Here is an 18,610-nt window from a genome sequence, read left to right as displayed (position 1 = left end):
CTTAAAATAAAGACCCAATTCTACCCAAATAGACACTTAATGTAAGTTATGTGACGCTGAAATAATGGCCTCTTTTACCTTTGATCACGCCGAAACACTGTTCCAAATATACACGCCTCATAGACAAGTTCGCTGTAATTTTTAGCAGTAGATAAAGACACATTTGAAGCAGAAACTATCCAAGATTTGCAGCAATAACTTATCAATATATTGAAGACTCCAGTTTTTATAGTAGACATTTCAATTATCCTGTACATAATCTGGAATGAAATAACAATAGTTACTTTATCCTTTGACCAATTAAGTTTTTTCAAAAAAAAAAAAATTCATGTTGCTAAAAACTGTTACTTGAATGCCTTCAAATGGTAGTTTCAACATAACCATAAATAGAGTCTAAAAAATTAAAAATTCTTTACTGTTTGCAAGATGCTAACCAATCACAGAATGCTCATTTTTCATTTCTTAATACTAAAAATAAATAAAATTTTACTGATACTGATATTCACCCAGAACTATCCCAGAGGAACAACTGCCCAGAGTGATAGAATGAAAGGGAGAAAAAACGCCTCATCCTTGACATTTTCAGTTTTCTTTGCACTTGCCAGGGGCCTCCCTTTCCTCAAAACAAAAGAGGCCCCACTCTCTAAGTGTGTACCGTGGGTCAGGAAAGGACGCAGAGACAGCAGGGTAATAAATGGATTTATTTTCCATCTTCCCCTTTGGATAAGGAGTGTATGTGAATCTGAGGCATGATGTAATTCCATCACTGTATGTTCCCTACTACGTATCAGTGACTGTAAACACAAATGCCTCCAGAAACCAGAAAGACCTTTGGATAGGTTATATTCAGAGAAATATTTCCTTGAACAAGAAAAGCAACAGCACAGATGCACTGACAAATGGCACATGACGTTTGCCCTCAGGGTCCAGGAGTAATCAAGCCACCGTCTGGAATGGAGCAACAGAAAGGGTGTGTCCCACCTGGATGGGCCAGGGACTTCACTGCCAGGCCACTGCTGTCATGTAGAGATGACCAGTACTGCCAGATCATCCAATTTTCCAAGAGAAGAGGAAATACAGGTTTTCATGCAAATTTCCCAATTCTTAAAAGCTGGCAACTAATTCAAAAAATCTTAATTTGATTATATGAACCAAATACGTTTGTAAGGCAGATGTGGTTCATGGGCTACCACTGTGCACCTACTTCTTTATATCTAACAGATTTTCTTGTTCTTACTCTTGACACTGAAGAAGGTTCAAAATATTTACTGACTGAATAAATAAATAACAACAAATCTAATATGTAATTACAAATATAACTCTCTTCTTCTTCATGTGCTACAGGTCACACAAATTAAAATGAAAACAAAAAGTTCCCTCTTTTTTCTAAAATCATCAGATTCAGAGAAACAGAAAGTAGAACGGTGCTTGCCAGGGGCTGGAAGGCGGCGGGGGGGTGGTGGGGAAAGGGGAGATGCTTAATGGGGACAGAGCTTCAGTTCCACAAGATGAAAAAGTTCTGGGGGGTCTGTCACAATTATGTAAATATAGTTAACACTACTGAACAGTACACTTAAAAATGGTTAAGATGCTACATCTTATGTTACGTGTTTTTTAATCCCAATTTTTAAAAAAGTTACCTCTTTGATTTTGAAATATGCCTGGCCCTTGATTTTTGCAGCAATGGTAAGAACTTTGGGATCAAAAACAAACTGAACAAAAGCTTTTAAATTAGACCAGAATATCAGCTGAGTGTTGCTTAAAGAAGCTATGATTTTCCAAGCCATGTCAAAAGAGACTATGCAGAGAGATTCAGAGGAGGTCAGAAGCTGGTAGGGAAAAAAAAAAAAAGAAAGAAATACATAATTATCACAATTTCAGAAACTGATGGTCTGTTCTTATGGTTATTCTTCAATTCAGGTCTCACTGTATCTTACCTTGGGAACCAAAATTTTCATGCAGTGGAACACAGGTAAAACTTGATCAGAAGGAAGAATTGTGAGGGCTTCTAGTGCGGACTGCAAAGTCCTTATTGGCATTTGAACAGCAGGTAGAATGGGTTCCAGAATTTCATCCTCTGAGGCTGGTATAAGGGTGTGATATTTTTTCAACAAGAAAGAGAGGCAGACCCACTGATCATGAATATATTGTGCAACTATTTTCCCCCATCCTTGGGAAGATGATGACTCTTCAAAAAAACTGAGACAAAAAATAAAGTCACTACCCCATCCTTCTTTAAGTCTGTCTCAATTTCTTTTGCATGTAGTAGTACACTATCCTTACAAGGGGAGAAATTAAACAGTCATTATTAAATATCCTGTCTACCAAAAAACAAGGAAACCGCATAAACCTCAATTTCCTAACTACACTGAAAGTAGGTACTTGCACTCACTTTAAATGATTCACTGAAAACTAAATGCAGAAAAGTTAATGGGTTTCCAGTAATAGGGATGAATAATTTGATAATATATTATCATCCTGAATGAAGCCTCATCTTGAAGCTTCCATAACCCTTCACGTAAGGTTGAACAATCACTAATTATCTCAATGACTCAAACAAAAATAGATTTTTAAACATTAGCAAAAAAGATGCCTTTCATGTATATGCTGCTCTCCAAGGGGTGAACACACCTGCTGTCCTCCTCTGTGTGGGGCTTCTGCAGCGTCTGATTGAGCTGGAGAGAGGAGAGGAACCTTTCCGTGGCTCCCGCATCCCGAGAGTCCAGCTGTAGCTCTGGCTTCTGGTCAATGGCCTCACACACCATGGCCAAGGCAGCCATACTAACAACTCTCTGAATCTGTCTACCCAGTGTCGGTTCCTGGGGAGGAAATGGGACAATCTTTTATTGAACATAAGCAAATCCTAACCAATAAGGACCTGAGCTCCCAGTCTATGGGAATCTCATGCCCTCCTTTCCCTCTTCGTGCCTGCTACTGAATGTCAGAGGAAATAAAAGGAAATCCAATATACGTCACTCAGTTTACCATTTCTGTACAGATTGGTGGCAAACAAACAAAGTGGCAATAAAAATTCAGCAATTCAGACTAAAAGACAATCTGGATACAACGTTCCTATGGGTGAGTCTTATTTCAACTGTTTGGCTAAAGTAGACTTAAAAAAAAAAAAAAAAAGACTCCTGGCATATATACAAACAACCCCTTCAGTCAGCTGTATGCTGCTTTTGGTGACACAGCACAGCAGTTAAGAGCCGGACTCGAACCACATGGCCTAGGTCTGGACCCTGGCTCTGCACTTACCACCAGCTGACTGTGGACACACTACACCTTGGTTTACTCATCTGTAAGATGGGAACAGTAACAGAATCTACTTCACAGGATTATTGTGAAGATTAAATAAATCAGTTATTTCATGTAAAGCACTTGGAACTCTACAGGTAGGAGCAGAAACGAGGAAACCAAGACAGCCTGGCTTTGTTCTTACAGAGAGAAAGTCAATAATCTCAACCAAGAAGCCAGGAGTGCCGGTAAGAACCTAGATAGGGAAAATACTTCCCTGAGAGACCAAAGCAGTTCTCCCAAATACCGCCCACCAGTGACATCTCTACAGAAAGGAACCTTCTACTACTTATTTCATACCTTCCCTCACCACCATCACAGAAAATCAAGGATCTCTGCAGATAAATTTTACTTAGCAACACTGCCAATATAGGAAATAAAATTTAGGGCTACTTTTGAGCCAATACAGTCCCTATTAACCTTAAAGTAATTCAGTGAATTAGTAAAGAAAGTAAGCCAATCTTTAAAAATCACTGTGGTATGGTTCACAATTCTGATCTACATTCAAAACTCACAATGTCCTTTTGTAACACTAATACACTAATATGCAGTAGACAGGATGCTGAAATATTAATCAGTCCTCCTTATAATTTTCTTTTAATACAGTTCTTGAAAACTACTTTAAAAATTAGATTATTAAAGCAATCAAGTAGCTATTTTAATTAGCAGCCCAGACTAGACTATGATTCAGCTCAAATTTTTAAAACCCTTACCATGTATGTTAAGTGAAAACAGCTAACATTTACTGAGGACTTTCTATGTGCCAGGTACTGTTCTAAAGGTTTACCATGCATGAGCTTGCTTTAATTCTCACATCAGCCTTATAACCCTTATTTCGCAGGTGCAGTAAATGAAGCACAGAGAGGTTAAGTAAGTTCCCCAAGGTCACACAGCTAGCAAAGATAAAGCCAGGATTCACAACCAGGAAGTCTAACTCCACAGCCTGTGCTCGTAACCACTGTGCCTTATTATATCATGTTTCAGAAATGCCTCTAGGTACTAAAATCTAGTGGAGAAGACATATACACATAAATTATTCCAAAAACAAGTAAGATGGAAAAAAACCCACAAAAATGGAGGCATAAAGAGCAACAGATAAATGAAGAAAAGAATGAGACACTGATCAAATTTCATTTAAGAGAAAATGTAACTTGAGCTGGGACGAAAAGGATGCACCAGATACTGACAAGCCTATGTTGAGGGGAGGGCGCTCTCAGTGGAAGGACCAGACACAATGAAAGCCCCGATGAGGCAGGATATAGCACGTGCTTGTGATCTGTGAAGCTCCCTATGGTGGCCTAGCGTGACTGCAGCATAGGGGGCTCTGTGGAAAGGAAAGGGAGACGCTGTGAACAACTGGGCTAGAAAATGGGGTAGAAATCCAAGCATGGAGGCTCTGGACACTGGACTGGTGAATCTGGACACATTAACATGTCCCTTACTGGTACCCAGGCAAAAGACCTAGTGAAAATCCACTATCTGTATCTAAATGATTTTACGATTGCAGTCACCACACCTTTGTTATGTACCTAATATTATGATAGGAGTCCCAATCTTCATCAAATATTATGAACAAGGGATATTATTTTCAAAATTAAATTTCAGCAGATGCTTTTTATGTATCAAAATATTGTCTAATAGTCCAATATGTATTCTGCGTATGCCTTACTCAACATAATTACAAGCCTTGAAGCAAAGAGGATTACCTGCCCACGGTCCATCTCTTGAAGATGCCGAATGGATGCGTTTTTCAAAGGAGAAATAACTCTCCAAATAGGGTTGCCTCTTTTCCATCCAACCTTCAAGTGGAGATTTATAAGTTCAGTTAATACCATCAGGTACAAATGGCAACGATCCAGATCTGAAACCTAAGAGAAACAATAAAACACTTAACAAGCAAGGTTCATGATTTTCACAAAGCTATGGAAGTTTAGGCAGGAAATAAATTAGTTTATCTAAAAGTACTGAAAGACGACACTGATGAGAGGAGAAGTCATCTCTTCCAAGAAGCCTTCCATCAACTCCCCAGGCAGAGCTAAGCACGTCCTCCTCTGTGCTTAGACGGTGACTCTGCATTCAGCATGACTTACTCAGCTGGCTCCCCACCTTGATTATGAGACCCTGGAAGGCAGAAACTATGTTCTACCAATTCTTGCATCCCAGGCTAACACATCATAAATAATCACAATAACAAGTGTAGCAACTGCCACTGCCACTTCCTTTGCTTCAGGCAGTTGTAATACTCCATTCTCACAAGGAATGGTCACTGTCCCACTTTCCTAAGACTAAGTTCAGAGAGGTTAAACAACTTACCAGCATATCAGAGCTAGTAAGCTGGATGGGGGGCAGGGAAGGGGACAGAATTAAAGGCAGGGCTTCTCGACTCACAGACACAGGCAGACTGGGTTCGGTCCAGCTCTATCATCACCAGCTCTGTGACCTACTGCAAGTGACCTAACCTCTTTGGGCCTCAGATTCCTTACCCGTAAAATGGGGAGGGTAGTATCTCTCCATCACAGGGTTTTTGTTGAAAGAATTAAGTGAGAGAAAGCATTCTGAAGGGACTGGCCCTGAATGGTAGCCTTGCTTATTATCGCTGTGCCAATTACTCTACCCTCAGGCTTCCGTGGCACACAGGAAGCACAGAATTCATCAGTTTATCAGTTTTTACTGAGCAACGCTTAGATGCCAGGCGCTCTGCCGAGCGCTAGGATACAATGCAGAGAGAAGGAAACAATGCCAGGGCTTGGTGCCAAGACTGAACACAGGGGGTGAGAGTGAGGGATAAAGCTGCCAGGATTCCCAAGTTTTAGGCTTGAAGAAACTGGCTGGATCATGTACATCCACCGAGAAGGGAACCTGGGGCGGGGGAAGGCGGATAACCTCCTGCAGGAACGATACGGAGTTCAGTTTTAAATAGTGTATATGGGGGAAATTCAACCGGAGTTGTCAAATGGCAACTGGCTGAATGGGTGCTCACCTCAGAAGGTCAGTCTGAGGTAGAAACGAGTGTGAGGGGCCCTGGCATAACTAAAGCTGGGGATGCCGATGAGGTCCCCTAGACAGGAGAGAATGAGAAAAGGAGGGGCCCGGGCCAACCTGAAAAATGCTGACTTCCAAGGCTACGAAGCAGAGAATGGACATTCCTGGGAGTAACGGCCAGAGGGATGGGAAACAACAGGAAGATGATGTCATAAACGCCAGCGTTTCAAGGCAGAGGCGTCAACAGTGTCCACTGGGGCGGAGGGGGTCAAGAAAAACATGGTCTGAAAAGCATCGCCAGGTGCAGGACAAAGGAGCCACTTCTACTCAGAGGAGCTGAGGGGTTTGTTTACAGACCAGCTCACAAAGGGAAGGAAACAGGGTACCAGAAGGAACGCGGAATTGAGCGGGTTCTTGTTAGATGAGGGACCTTTAAAGCTGTTTCAACGCTCACGGAGAGAATCCAGGAGGAAAGGAGAGGTGAGAAATACGAGAAAGAGAGGCTGATCAACAGGGTAAAGTCGCTGAGCAAATGGGAGAGGATGAGATTCAGACCGCCTTCCTCTCCTGTAAAGGGAGGAAAGGCGGGGAGGATGGATTCAGGGGTGGGTGAGGCAGACACAGGGCAGTCTGAATCGGGGGTGACGCTGGCCGAGGCTGCTGTTTCCTCTGTGAAGTGAGGGGGACGGTTCTTCTCTCCCTGATTCACGGCCCCGTGCGGGTAGCTTGAAATCAACCACGGAAACTGATAAACACTACAAATCAGGGCTTTCCCCCCAAGAGCCACTTGTTAGATACTGACCATCACGCTGCTGAGGGGAAGGAAAATGCGGGAAGAGATTTTTATTAAACTCTAATAAGCTACCAAACAAATGTGCTTAATTGGGAATTCTAATACCTAATGTATTAAGGAGTGGATTTTTCAAAATAATTTTAAACTATTATACAATGAGTTTACTTTTTAAAATCTTTCCATCTGAAGGATAAAATCACATTAACCTTTCCCTTTTTAAAGCAAATTTTAGCTTCAAATTCCAAACAAACGAAAACATTTATGTTATATAACGGGTACATGGGGGTTCACTACACTTTTGTGTATGTCTGAAAACGTCCACAATAAAACGGGAAAGTAATACTGATAACAATAAAGCGATATTGGAACAAAACAAGAAAAGTTACGTCTTAATTAAATGCCTTCTTGGAAATGTAGGTGTAGCAAAACTACTATTAACAATTGTTTACGAGAAATGCAAAAGAGAAACACTCTCCCCTCCAGAGGATTTTTTCTTTGCCTTCTTATCACAATAACTCAAGTCTTTCGGTATAAAACTTGTCTTTTTATATTTTCACACTTGCTTATCAGCTATCAAACAAATGTCCTTAATTGGATATTCTAATAAAAGTTGTTAAAATAAGTATGTTTTCTCACTCTATTGACAATCTAATGATTGTAATTGCTTCAACATTTGTCCCTAGAGATTTCAAACACCCCCAAAATTAGTAATAGGCATTTCTATAAAATTGATATTTTCAAAATATTCTTGAAGAAAGGGAGAAAACTTTGTTTTTTTCAGATGTCCTAGAAAGAACAAAGTGTGTGGACAGTAGAGACAGAGAAGATAGCTACGTTCACAGAGCACCTTCTTTACCTCAGATCAATCGTTCCCAGCTCTAACTGCATTTCAGGATCACGTACAGAGCTTAAAAAATATGTGTGTACTGATACCTGATCCCATCCCACATCTGCCAAGTCAGAATCTCCGGATACTGGGACCAAATTATGCATTCAATATGCTAAGTACTTCAAATGTGTTTTACCATTTGACATTCTCTAAGCCCTAATAAGCAGATGTATTATCTCCACTTTGCAGATGAGGAAACTGAGGCTCAGAAAAGCTACAACTTTCCCAAGGTCAGTTATACAGACTGAACTGGAACTAGGAGACTCCAAAGCTTATATTTTTTTCTGCTCCCAAAGGCCGCTTTTTGAGAAACTATCACGTTAATTTTCAACTTAATACAGTGCCTGCCAGTCAGTAATCACTCAAAATATTGGTGAAAACACTGAAAAGTTACTCCAATACATACTTACACTACTTAGTTCCTTCATAGTAAGTCTTCTGAGAATAAATTCCGAAATGCTCTCTGTGGTAGACATGACAAAGTTCTGAAGAAGAGTACACACCTCATCTGTAGGCGCAACTAAAATGATAGAAATAAGTTTATTTGGTACAAAGTACACCCGACAGTCTAGTAAAAGCTCACCTATGTTAAGCATATACATGAATCACTTACCAAAAATGAATTCTAACAATACAATAGTCATTAATACCATGGGGAAATCTACAATTAATCTTAAAAATCATTTAGGCATTTTAGTTCTGGATAAGATGCAACAAAGACACACTGCACTCTCTCACTGAATTCAGCTACAAAACCTGGACGGAATATTCGAAACAGCCATTTGAAGACTCTGAAAGGCAAAAAGCAGCAGATGGATTCAGAAAGAGGTAACCCTGAACAGCGGTGACTTTGCTCCTGTCTTCCTACAGACTGGACCCAGATGGAGAAGCAGTCAAGAAAGTGGGCAGCAGACTGGGCGCCCACCTTCTGGTCAGGGAATGAAAAAGGAGAATCTCAGGGAACCGGATGGTGAGTACTTAGGAGATTCCAGAGAGGGAGGCGCTCAGGAAAATGGCCCCAGCAAGTGGCTTATGAAGTGCTGGGCTCACCCCTGAGCTGCTAGGCCTGGATGTGACACTATTCAGCACGTCAAAGACTTTCAGAACGGAACTAACAGACAAGTGCACAGGTCCCAGCCTGACCACCAGATGGAACACATGGGGCACAGGTCAAGATAGCACTGCAAAGGACATGAAAACAAAACTGACAGTGGAACCAGCACCCACAAAAGCCAGAACATCAGGAATTGAGGCCTAAACCAAGCCAGGCTGACTGTCTGCTACACAAAAATATCAACATTGTCCACAGGATCTGACCAAGATCCAGGGTCTCACAACACAATATTCAAAATATCTAGGATACAATCAAAAATAACTGGGTATGTGAAGCGTGAGCTATTCCCTATCTCACATGGGAAAAGAATCTACAAATGAAATCACCAAGATGATGGTGATATTAGAATAACCTGACCAAGACTTTAAAGCGGCTATTAAAAAATGCTTCAACAATCAATCAACACATACTCTTAAAACAAATGGAAAACCAGAAAAGTCTCAGGAAAGAAATAGAAGATATACACAAAAACCAAACAGAGATTTTTTCACTGAAAGTACAATAACTGAAAATTTAAAAACTCACTGGATGGGATTAATAGAAAGGAGATGCAAGAGAAAAGAATCGGTGAACTTGAAAACAAATCAATAAAATATGCAATCTGACACGGTATAGCCAAACTGCTGACAACCGAAAACAAAGAAACAATCTTGAAAGCACAGAGAAACAACTTATTACCTGGGGGAAAAACAATGTGAATGACTACAGAGTTCTATTGAGAAACCATGGAGGCCAGAAGCAAATGGAACACTTTTAAATTGCTGAAAGAAAAGACCTATCAAACCAGAATTTTATATCCAACAAAAATATTATTCAGCAGGCAAAATAAAGACTTTCTCAGATGAAGGGAAACTATGAGAATTCATTGCCAAGAAACTTGCTACAGAAGAAATATTAAAAGACATTTTTCGAACAAACGGTATACAATGCCACAAGAGAACATGGAACGTCAGGGAAGAAAGAGCAAAAGAAACTGTAAATATCTTAGTAAATACAACAGACCATTCTCTTGAGTCTTTAAAATGTGTCTGATGGTTGACAGAAAAAAACATAACATTGTCCAGTAGGGTTTTCAACAAGAGTAAATGTAAGATATCTGTAATAAATGGGGGAGAGGAGGTTAAGGGACCTATAAGGTAGTAACATTTCTATGTTAATTTTAAGTGGTAAAATATTAATTCTAAGCTGACTGTAAAAAGTATGTACATCATAATCCCTAGAGTAAGAGATAAGTCCATAATTATAGTTGGGTTCAACAATCCTAAAATCAGCAAGAATACAAAACTGAAAAACACCATGAAGCTCTTGAATACAATTGACATTTATAGAACACTCCCCCCAACAACAGCAGAACACATACTCTTTTCAAGTGTACGTGGAATAGTCACCAAAATAAACCATACCTAGATCATTAAATAAACCTTAACAATTTTTTTAAAGTTGAAATTGTACAAAGTATGCTCTTTTGACTAGAACAGAATTAAATTAAAAAGCAATAACAGAAAGACAACAGGAAAATCTCTAAATACATTTCCAAATAATTCACGGGTAAAAGAGAAAGTCTCAAAAAAAAAATCAGAAAATATTCTTAACTGAAAATACAACATACCAAAATTTGTGGGATGCAGTTAACAACAAAACTTAAGAAAATTCATAGCATTAGATGTCATTTTAAAAGAGAAGAGAGATCTAAAATCAATAATCTAAGCTTCCACCTAAATGTCAATAAAAAGGCAAAATAAACCAAAAGCAAGCACAAAGATGTAAACATAAAAACCCAGAAATCAATGAAATTGAAAAGAGAAAAATCAACAGAGAAAATTCAATGAAACCAAAAGTTGGTTCTTTGAAAAGGTCAATAAAATTGATAAACCACTAGCCAGTCTTAGAGAGACAGAGAGAGAGTACTACCACTACCACTATCAGGAGTTAAAAAGGAATTACTTCAGACCCCAGATCCTGCAGGCATTTAAAGGATAAGGGAACACTATGGACAACTCCAGAAATATAACTGTCCTCATTCACAAATGACATCACTGTCTACCAAAAAATCCCAAGGACCTATTAAAAAAACTGCTACCACTAATAAGTGCTTCAGCAAGGTTACAGGATACAAGGTCAACACACAAAAATCAATCACATTTCTGTATACTAGCAATGCACAATTGAAAACCAAAAAATTTTTAAATATATCATTTACAATAATCTTCCTCCAAAAGATATAAATCTAACAAAACCTGCATAGGATCTATATGCTGAAAGCTAAAAAACTCTGATGAAAGAAATAAAAGACAGCCTAAATAAATCAAGAGACTTACCATATTCATGAATTAAAAGTCTCAATATAATAAAGAAAGCAATTCTGAAAAAATTGATCTGTAGATTTAATGCAATGCCAATCAATTCCAGCAGGATTGTTTTTTTTTGGTAAATGCAAACAAGCTGATTATAAAGTTTATATTGAAAGGCAAAGGAGCTAGAATAGCTAGAAATATTTTTGACAAAGAAGAATAAATTTGAAAGAATCACAATACCCATTTAAAGACTTACTGTAAATCTACAGTAACCAAAACAGTACAGCATTGGCAAAGGGATAAAAATACAGATCAAAAGAATCCAGAAATAGATCCACATAAATATGGTCAATAAATTATTGAGCTATAAATCACATCTTACAATTCACCCATTAAAAGTGTATAATTTAATCGTGTCTAGTACAGACACTCCCACTTACCACTGCAACAAAAAGAATAAAATACCTAGGAATAAACCTATCTAAGGAGACAAAAGACCTGTATGCAGAAAACTATAAAACACTGATGAAAAAAATTAAAGATGACACAAACAGATGGAGAGATATACCCTGTTCTTGGATTGGAAGAATCAACATTGTGAAAATGACTATACCATCCAAAGCAATCTACAGATTCAGTGCAATCCCTATCAAAATACCAATGGCATTTTTCACAGAACTCAAACAAAAAAATTGCACAATTTGTATGGAAACACAAAAGACCCTGAATAGCCAAAGCAATCTTGAGAAAGAAAAACAGAGCTGGAGGAATCAGGCTCCCAGACTTCAGACTATACTACAAAGCTACAGTAATCAGGATAATATGGTACTGGCACAAAAACAGAAATACAGATCAATGGAACAGGATAGAAAACCCAGAGGTAAACCCACACACATATGGTCACCTTATCTTTGATAAAGGAGGCAAGAGTATACAATGGAGAAAAGACAGCCTCTTCAATAAGTGGTGCTGGGAAAACTGGACAGCTACATTTAAAAGAATGAGATTAGAACACTTCCTAACACCATACACAAAAATAAACTCAAAATGGATTAAAGACCTAAATGTAAGGCCAGACACTATAAAACTCTTAGAGGAAAGCACAGGCAGAACGCTCTATGACATACATCACAGCAAGATCCTTTTTGACCCATCTCCTAGAGAAATGGAAATAAAAACAAAAATAAACAAATGGGACCTAAGGAAACTTAAAAGCTTTTGCACAGCAAAGGAAACCATAAACAAGATGAAAAGACAACCCTCAGAACGGGAGAAAATATTTTCAAATGAAGCAACTGACAAAGGATTAATCTCCAAAATATACAAGCAACTCATGCAGCTCAATAACAAAAAAACAAACAACCCAATCCAAAAATGAGCAGAAGACCTAAACAGACATTCCTCCAGAGAAGATACACAGATTGCCAACAAACACATGAAAAGATGCTCAACATCACTAATCATTAGAGAAATGCAAATCAAAACTACAATGAGGTTATCACCTCATACCAGTCAGAATGGCCATCATCAAAAAATCTACAAACAATAAATGCTGGAGAGGGTATGGAGAAAACGGAACCCTCTTGCACTGTTGGTGGGAATGTAAATTGATACAGCCACTATGGAGAACAGTATGGAGGTCCCTTAAAAATTAAAAATAGAACTACCATATGACCCAGCAATCCCACTACTGGGCATATACCCTGAGAAAACCATAATTCAAAAAGAGTCATGTACCACAATGTTCATTGCAGCACTATTTACAATATCCAGGACATGGAAGCAACCTAAGTGTCCATCGACAGATGAATGGGTAAAGAAGATGTGGCACATATATACAATGGAATATTACTCAGCCATAAAAGGAAACGAAATTGAGTTATTTGTAGTGAGGTGGATGGACCTAGAGTCTGTCATAGAGAGTGAAATAAGTCAGAAAGAGAAAAACAAATATTGTATGCTAATACATATAGATGGAATCTAAAAAAAAAAAAATGGTTCTGATGAACCTAGGGGCAGGACAGGAATAAAGATGGAGATGTAGAGAATGGGCTTGAGGACACGGGGAGGGGGAAGGGTAAGCTGGGACGAAGTGAGAGAGTAACATTGACATATATACACTACCAAATGTAAAACAGATAGTTAGTAGGAAGCAGCTGCACAGCACAGGGAGATCAGCTCAGTGCTGCGCTACCACCTAGGGGGTGGGATAAGGAGGGTCAGAGGAAGAAGCAAGAGGGAGGGAATATGGGGATATACATATGCATACAGCTGATTCACTTTGTTATACAGCAGAAACTAACACAACACCGTAAAGCAATTATACTCCAATAATGATGTTAAAGAAAAAAAAACGGTTAAAGTGTAAATTTTGTTATGTATATTTTACCACAATTTTTAAAAAATAAAAGCTACCTGAGGAAGAAAAGTTCAAAGAGACACAAAAGATCAAGGCCAGAAAACAAAAGCAACTCAGGAAAAAAGTGACAGCAACAAGGATTACATGTGGATATTATATGTGGATATATCCATATATATTGGGTTGGCCAAAAGTTCGTTTCGGTTTTTCCATAAGATGGTATGGCAAAAACCGAACGAAATTTTTGGCCAACCCAATATATTATATGTGGATATTGTGACACATTCAGCAAGTAGTTAGGACAGAAGAAGTGTGATTAGGCCAGTTACTTTGACCCATATAATCCAATGCAACAAAGGGAGAGTTATAGTGTAACTGTAAGTACGTTTCCTCAAATATTAAAATAAACATTGTACAGTTATTCTGAATTAAAAAAAATAACCACTGGAACATCATTTATTTAGAGCTTTAAGCTGACAGAAGCAGCAGAGACCATTTAACCAAAGTTATGAATTAGGCTTTAGTTTATTTTGAACATTTTAGGACATCTTTGGGGGAGTTTTAAGTAAAATGGGTTTTCCCACGTAAGCCATTATTGCTCATAAGTAGGTGAAAAGGTGTTTGCATTTCCCAGGAGTATGTTTTAATTTTACACGTCTTCCCTTCCGCAGCAGACCCAGGCTTAGCCAAGTATCCTTGTATATACTATATAAATAGCTGTAAATACAATGTAAATAGTTGCTGGAGCACGGCAAATTCAAGTTTTGCTTTTTGGAACTTTCTGGAATCTTTCCCCTGAATATTTTCAGTCCATGGTTGGTTGAATTCATAAATACAGACGGCTGACTGTACCTAGTTATTTCTGACTTTACCATTATGTGTTCATTGACCCTTGTACTATTAGTTAATCCTAGATTATTTACTCATTTATAAAACGGAAAAACTATTTTCCTCTTCCCCCATCAAAGAAATCCTTTCAGGATTTAGATCTATTTAAAGCTAGTTAAATAGATCTAAATTAGCAGATGTAAGCTATTATATATAGAACGGATAAACAACAAGGTCCTACTGTATAGCACAGAGAACTATATTCAATATCCTATGATAAACCATAATGGAAAAGAATATTAACAAAAAGTAAATATATGTATAACTGAATCACTTTACCGTACAGCAGAAATTAACACAACAGTGTGAACAACTATACTTCAATTAAAAAAACATAAAGTTAATTAAGCTTATTATGGTTTACCAGTTATCTGGAAATCAACTACTATCAAAATTACACACTGATTTCTTTGGCTCTTACTTGTAGTATAATGAGAGATGCATGAGGAGCAATGGGAACTTACATTCTGCAGATGAGAACATAAAATGTGTACACAACTACTTAGAAAAACAATTTTGCATTATCTTAAAAGCTGAATATGCACATACTCTAAGAACCAGTCACTTTGGCCCCAGGGGCACGCACGTGCCCTGGAGAGACACAGGCCTAGAAGAGACACGTAGACAAGTGTTCAAGGCAGCACTGTACATAATAGTAGTAGACGAAATGCAATCCAGTGTCCAGCAATAGAAGAACGCGTAACTGTGGTGTCATCACACAATGGAAGGTAACACAACAGGGAAAATGCAGAAGTGTAAGAAAGGACATGCATGGATGATTCTTAGAAACCTGCTAAGTGAAAAAGTTACAGAAGACTTCTTACAGTAAAGTAACATTTCTATAAAGCTCAAAAGCAGGAAAATGAGACAACATATTGCTGAGGAGTATCGATTTATGTGGTAAAACTATTTTTTAAGTGCATGGAAGTGATACAGATAAAAGTCAAAATAAGGAGGCAAAAGGCAGGGATTGAGGAGTCATAGGTAAATTCATTCTTAGCAACAAATGCCATGGTGGTGCGTTCATGGGTGTTTGTTTAATTATTATGCATCATAATGACATATAACCATCACACGTTCTTGTGTGTATCAAATATCACCACAATTTCCCAAAAGGTACCCGTAACCCAGTCCTGCACTTGAAGGCACTGAGTCTAGTGCTTTCAACAGTCAAGACATGTCAAATGAACCCAAATTTATGCCCTTAAAGGAGTTAGAAGTCTTATAAAAAGTTACTGTTATGTGTACAGCATTCGGTTCTGCTACCATTACCAAAAATACCAGAACTTGGAAACAAGCTTTAATATTTCACAAGCCTATATTAAAATCTAAACTTTCATATTATCCTCAGGTTTAACCTAATACCAATGCTTCTCTAGAATACTCTTTTCTAAATAGAAAATTTCTAAAATTCCAAATGAAACTGGTCAGAAATATTGGGAATCAAGGCTTACCCATCGATATTCTCATATCTGATGTCCATGGGTTTTCAACTACTGTTTTACATAAATCTTAGCTTAAGGAACGAAGAAAGTGCTCAATGCTTCCATTACCACCACTGTACTTCCTGGATGAAGTATTTTCTACTTAGAGGTGCTGAGGGGTGAACATATTTAAAAACAAATAATTATAAAATTATTGCTATTCTCATGCTTTAGTTTACTTTCTGCAACATCCAGCAGCACAGTGGCAATTAGAAATGGATCTTGGCTTAAAACATGTATGAAATAGTGATCATTTTCAATAGTCTGGAAATCAGTGAGAGCCCATTGGGGAAAAAAAAAGCAAAAGCAAATGAAATCACATTCTAAAATCAACAGTGAGCAACAAATGTAAACATTAAAATGTCAGCTTGGTGAGGGCAGTTTGCTACTTTGCCTCTGCATCCCCAGCACCACCAGGAGATACTCAGTAAATATTTGTTGAATGCATGAAGTTAAAAGGTCAGGAATTTCCTCTCATTCTGAGTACCAACGATATATCCAGCAAAACACCAACAGAAACTAATGATCCTCACCATCTTGGGTACTGGAACCTTTCAACAAGCAAGTGTGCAGTAACTTCAACAGCAACTGCAGGCATCTGTCAGTTTTCAGCAAGGGCATGTAGGCATTTGTACCAAACTTCACAAGGGCATCCAGGAGAGGATCTAAGAATATCCTTAATACATTCTGTGTCCTCCGCTTTTCACTAGACATTAAAAGACACGCCCAAATCAAGCATTTCAAAAGCATAAAGAAATTGTTTTCCATCTACAGTCGTGGAACTGGTTAGCTAATGATTCCATTGGACAGAACTACTCTTAGGGATGATCCAAACACCTAGAACCTATTAGGATGGACCTTTCTGTTTGTGCTTTTTCAGTGAGTTCAGCGATTCACTGGAGAAGAAGGCACAGGGAGCAACACATGTTCTCAACTCTGGGCACAGTATGAATGAAATCCTATATCCAATTTACTGGCAAATTAAAATGTTGAGACCCCGCTTCCATATTTCAAAAAACCAAAAAACAAAACAAATATATGCCAGTCAAGGAAATGAGACATGTTAACAAAAAAATATATAAAGAACTAAAGATTTGTGAAAAACTGTTATCACTAACTTTAGTACTAAAACATTGTCAAGAAAAGAGATTTGATGTTAATCAAATTAACTGTATTATCATGCAAATAAATACACTACCTAATGAAGCTGCTTTTTGCAACAATTATAATCTGGTGACAATCTGCTCACGTTTCTCAAAATATAAATGAGATTGTTTTATCTTTATTACCTTTTAAAAAATAACACATTTTACAAAAGGGTAAAATCTAGTAAATGTCTTTACCTAATCTTATGCTAGGACCTTACAACCCATTCTTCTAATATTCTTACACAAAACCTGTGATTCGTGTATATAGTTTTTTTTTTTTGACCTTCTCTAGTTTAAACCTCTAATCCTATGAACTTATTGTTAATTTTAAACATTTTAAAAGTATACTGCCAATGTTCTAGTTCTTTCCTTTAATACACTGTGATCAATTCCATACCAATCATTTAAAAGTCTGAATATGTACCATAAATCTGATTAGCCTTTTTTAAAGAAAGTTTTCTTTTCAAGTTTAGAAACACTTACCTATACTGACTCTTCATTCCTTCCACATCTATGGCCAGCAAGACCATCATAGCAACAAGCTTGGCTTCAAGCCAATCAGGCATACAGCAGTTTTCTCCTCCTTAAATAACAATAGTTAAGGTTTGCAAAGCATTAACAAAATTCTTCCAAGATGATGTTTCAAAAATAACACAGCTAAATGATTATGTTTTATCCGTATTAGAGAAATACAGCTGAGAAGAAATATAGTAGAACACCCCACAGCACAGCTCATTGTTACATACTTAACTGTGAACACAAAGACATCTCTGCGTGCCGACTACATGCCATGCACTGGCCTCAGTGCTGCAGACACAATGGTTCCTGTCCTCACGATATTTACCGTGCAGGAGAAAAGAGATATCAAAGAATATGCAGAGAAATGTAAAATGATAACCGTAGTGAGTGCTCTAAATGGTGCAAGGAGAGTGTATACTGGGAAGTAAGACAAAGTCACTCTGAAGCAATGACAGTTGAGCTGGGTATAAAAGCTGGGAAAGAATGAGGTAGGTGAAGGGAGACATGACCTTTCCAGGCGGAAGGAAGTACATGTCAAGGGCCTCCAGCAGGGGAGAGCACACCATATTCCAGGAAAGGGCTGGGGTACACAATAGGGGGGAGCACCAAAGATGAAGTTACAGGACCAGGCGGGAGAGACCAGGGATTTCGTAGGCATGTAACGGGTTTCTGTCTTCATCCCAAAGGCAAGAGGAAGACACTAAAGGTCAAAGTGAATGTGTATAATGAAGTGGAGGAGACATGTGTAAGATCAAAGTTTGTATTTTAAAAAGATTTCTCTAGGTACAATGTGGAAAAGAGATTTTAGAGGAAGCAAGAGTAGATGCAAGGTGACCGGTTAAG

General features: G+C 38.1%; 1 protein-coding gene across 2 annotated transcripts in view; it reads right to left on the bottom strand.

Moving 5' to 3' along the window:
* Positions 1–18,610, bottom strand: part of TARBP1 (TAR (HIV-1) RNA binding protein 1) — a 63,109-nt gene that overhangs the window by 19,669 nt on the left and 24,830 nt on the right. For both annotated transcript variants that reach the window (XM_061182331.1, XM_061182339.1), the window contains exons 11-18: positions 17,732–17,831; positions 16,634–16,806; positions 8,372–8,481; positions 5,004–5,165; positions 2,632–2,819; positions 1,938–2,199; positions 1,641–1,829; positions 79–260 (exon numbers count right to left, since the gene is read on the bottom strand). In XM_061182331.1, coding sequence (XP_061038314.1) covers positions 79–260; positions 1,641–1,829; positions 1,938–2,199; positions 2,632–2,819; positions 5,004–5,165; positions 8,372–8,481; positions 16,634–16,806; positions 17,732–17,831 — 1,366 coding nt within the window. The remainder of the gene's footprint in view (positions 1–78; positions 261–1,640; positions 1,830–1,937; positions 2,200–2,631; positions 2,820–5,003; positions 5,166–8,371; positions 8,482–16,633; positions 16,807–17,731; positions 17,832–18,610) is intronic.

The sequence above is a fragment of the Eubalaena glacialis genome, chromosome 1 (genome assembly GCF_028564815.1).
Source record: "Eubalaena glacialis isolate mEubGla1 chromosome 1, mEubGla1.1.hap2.+ XY, whole genome shotgun sequence".
Lineage (NCBI taxonomy): Eukaryota > Metazoa > Chordata > Mammalia > Artiodactyla > Balaenidae > Eubalaena > Eubalaena glacialis.
The sequence above is the reverse complement of the archived record's forward strand: the minus strand, read 5'-3'. Positions and strand labels throughout refer to the sequence as shown.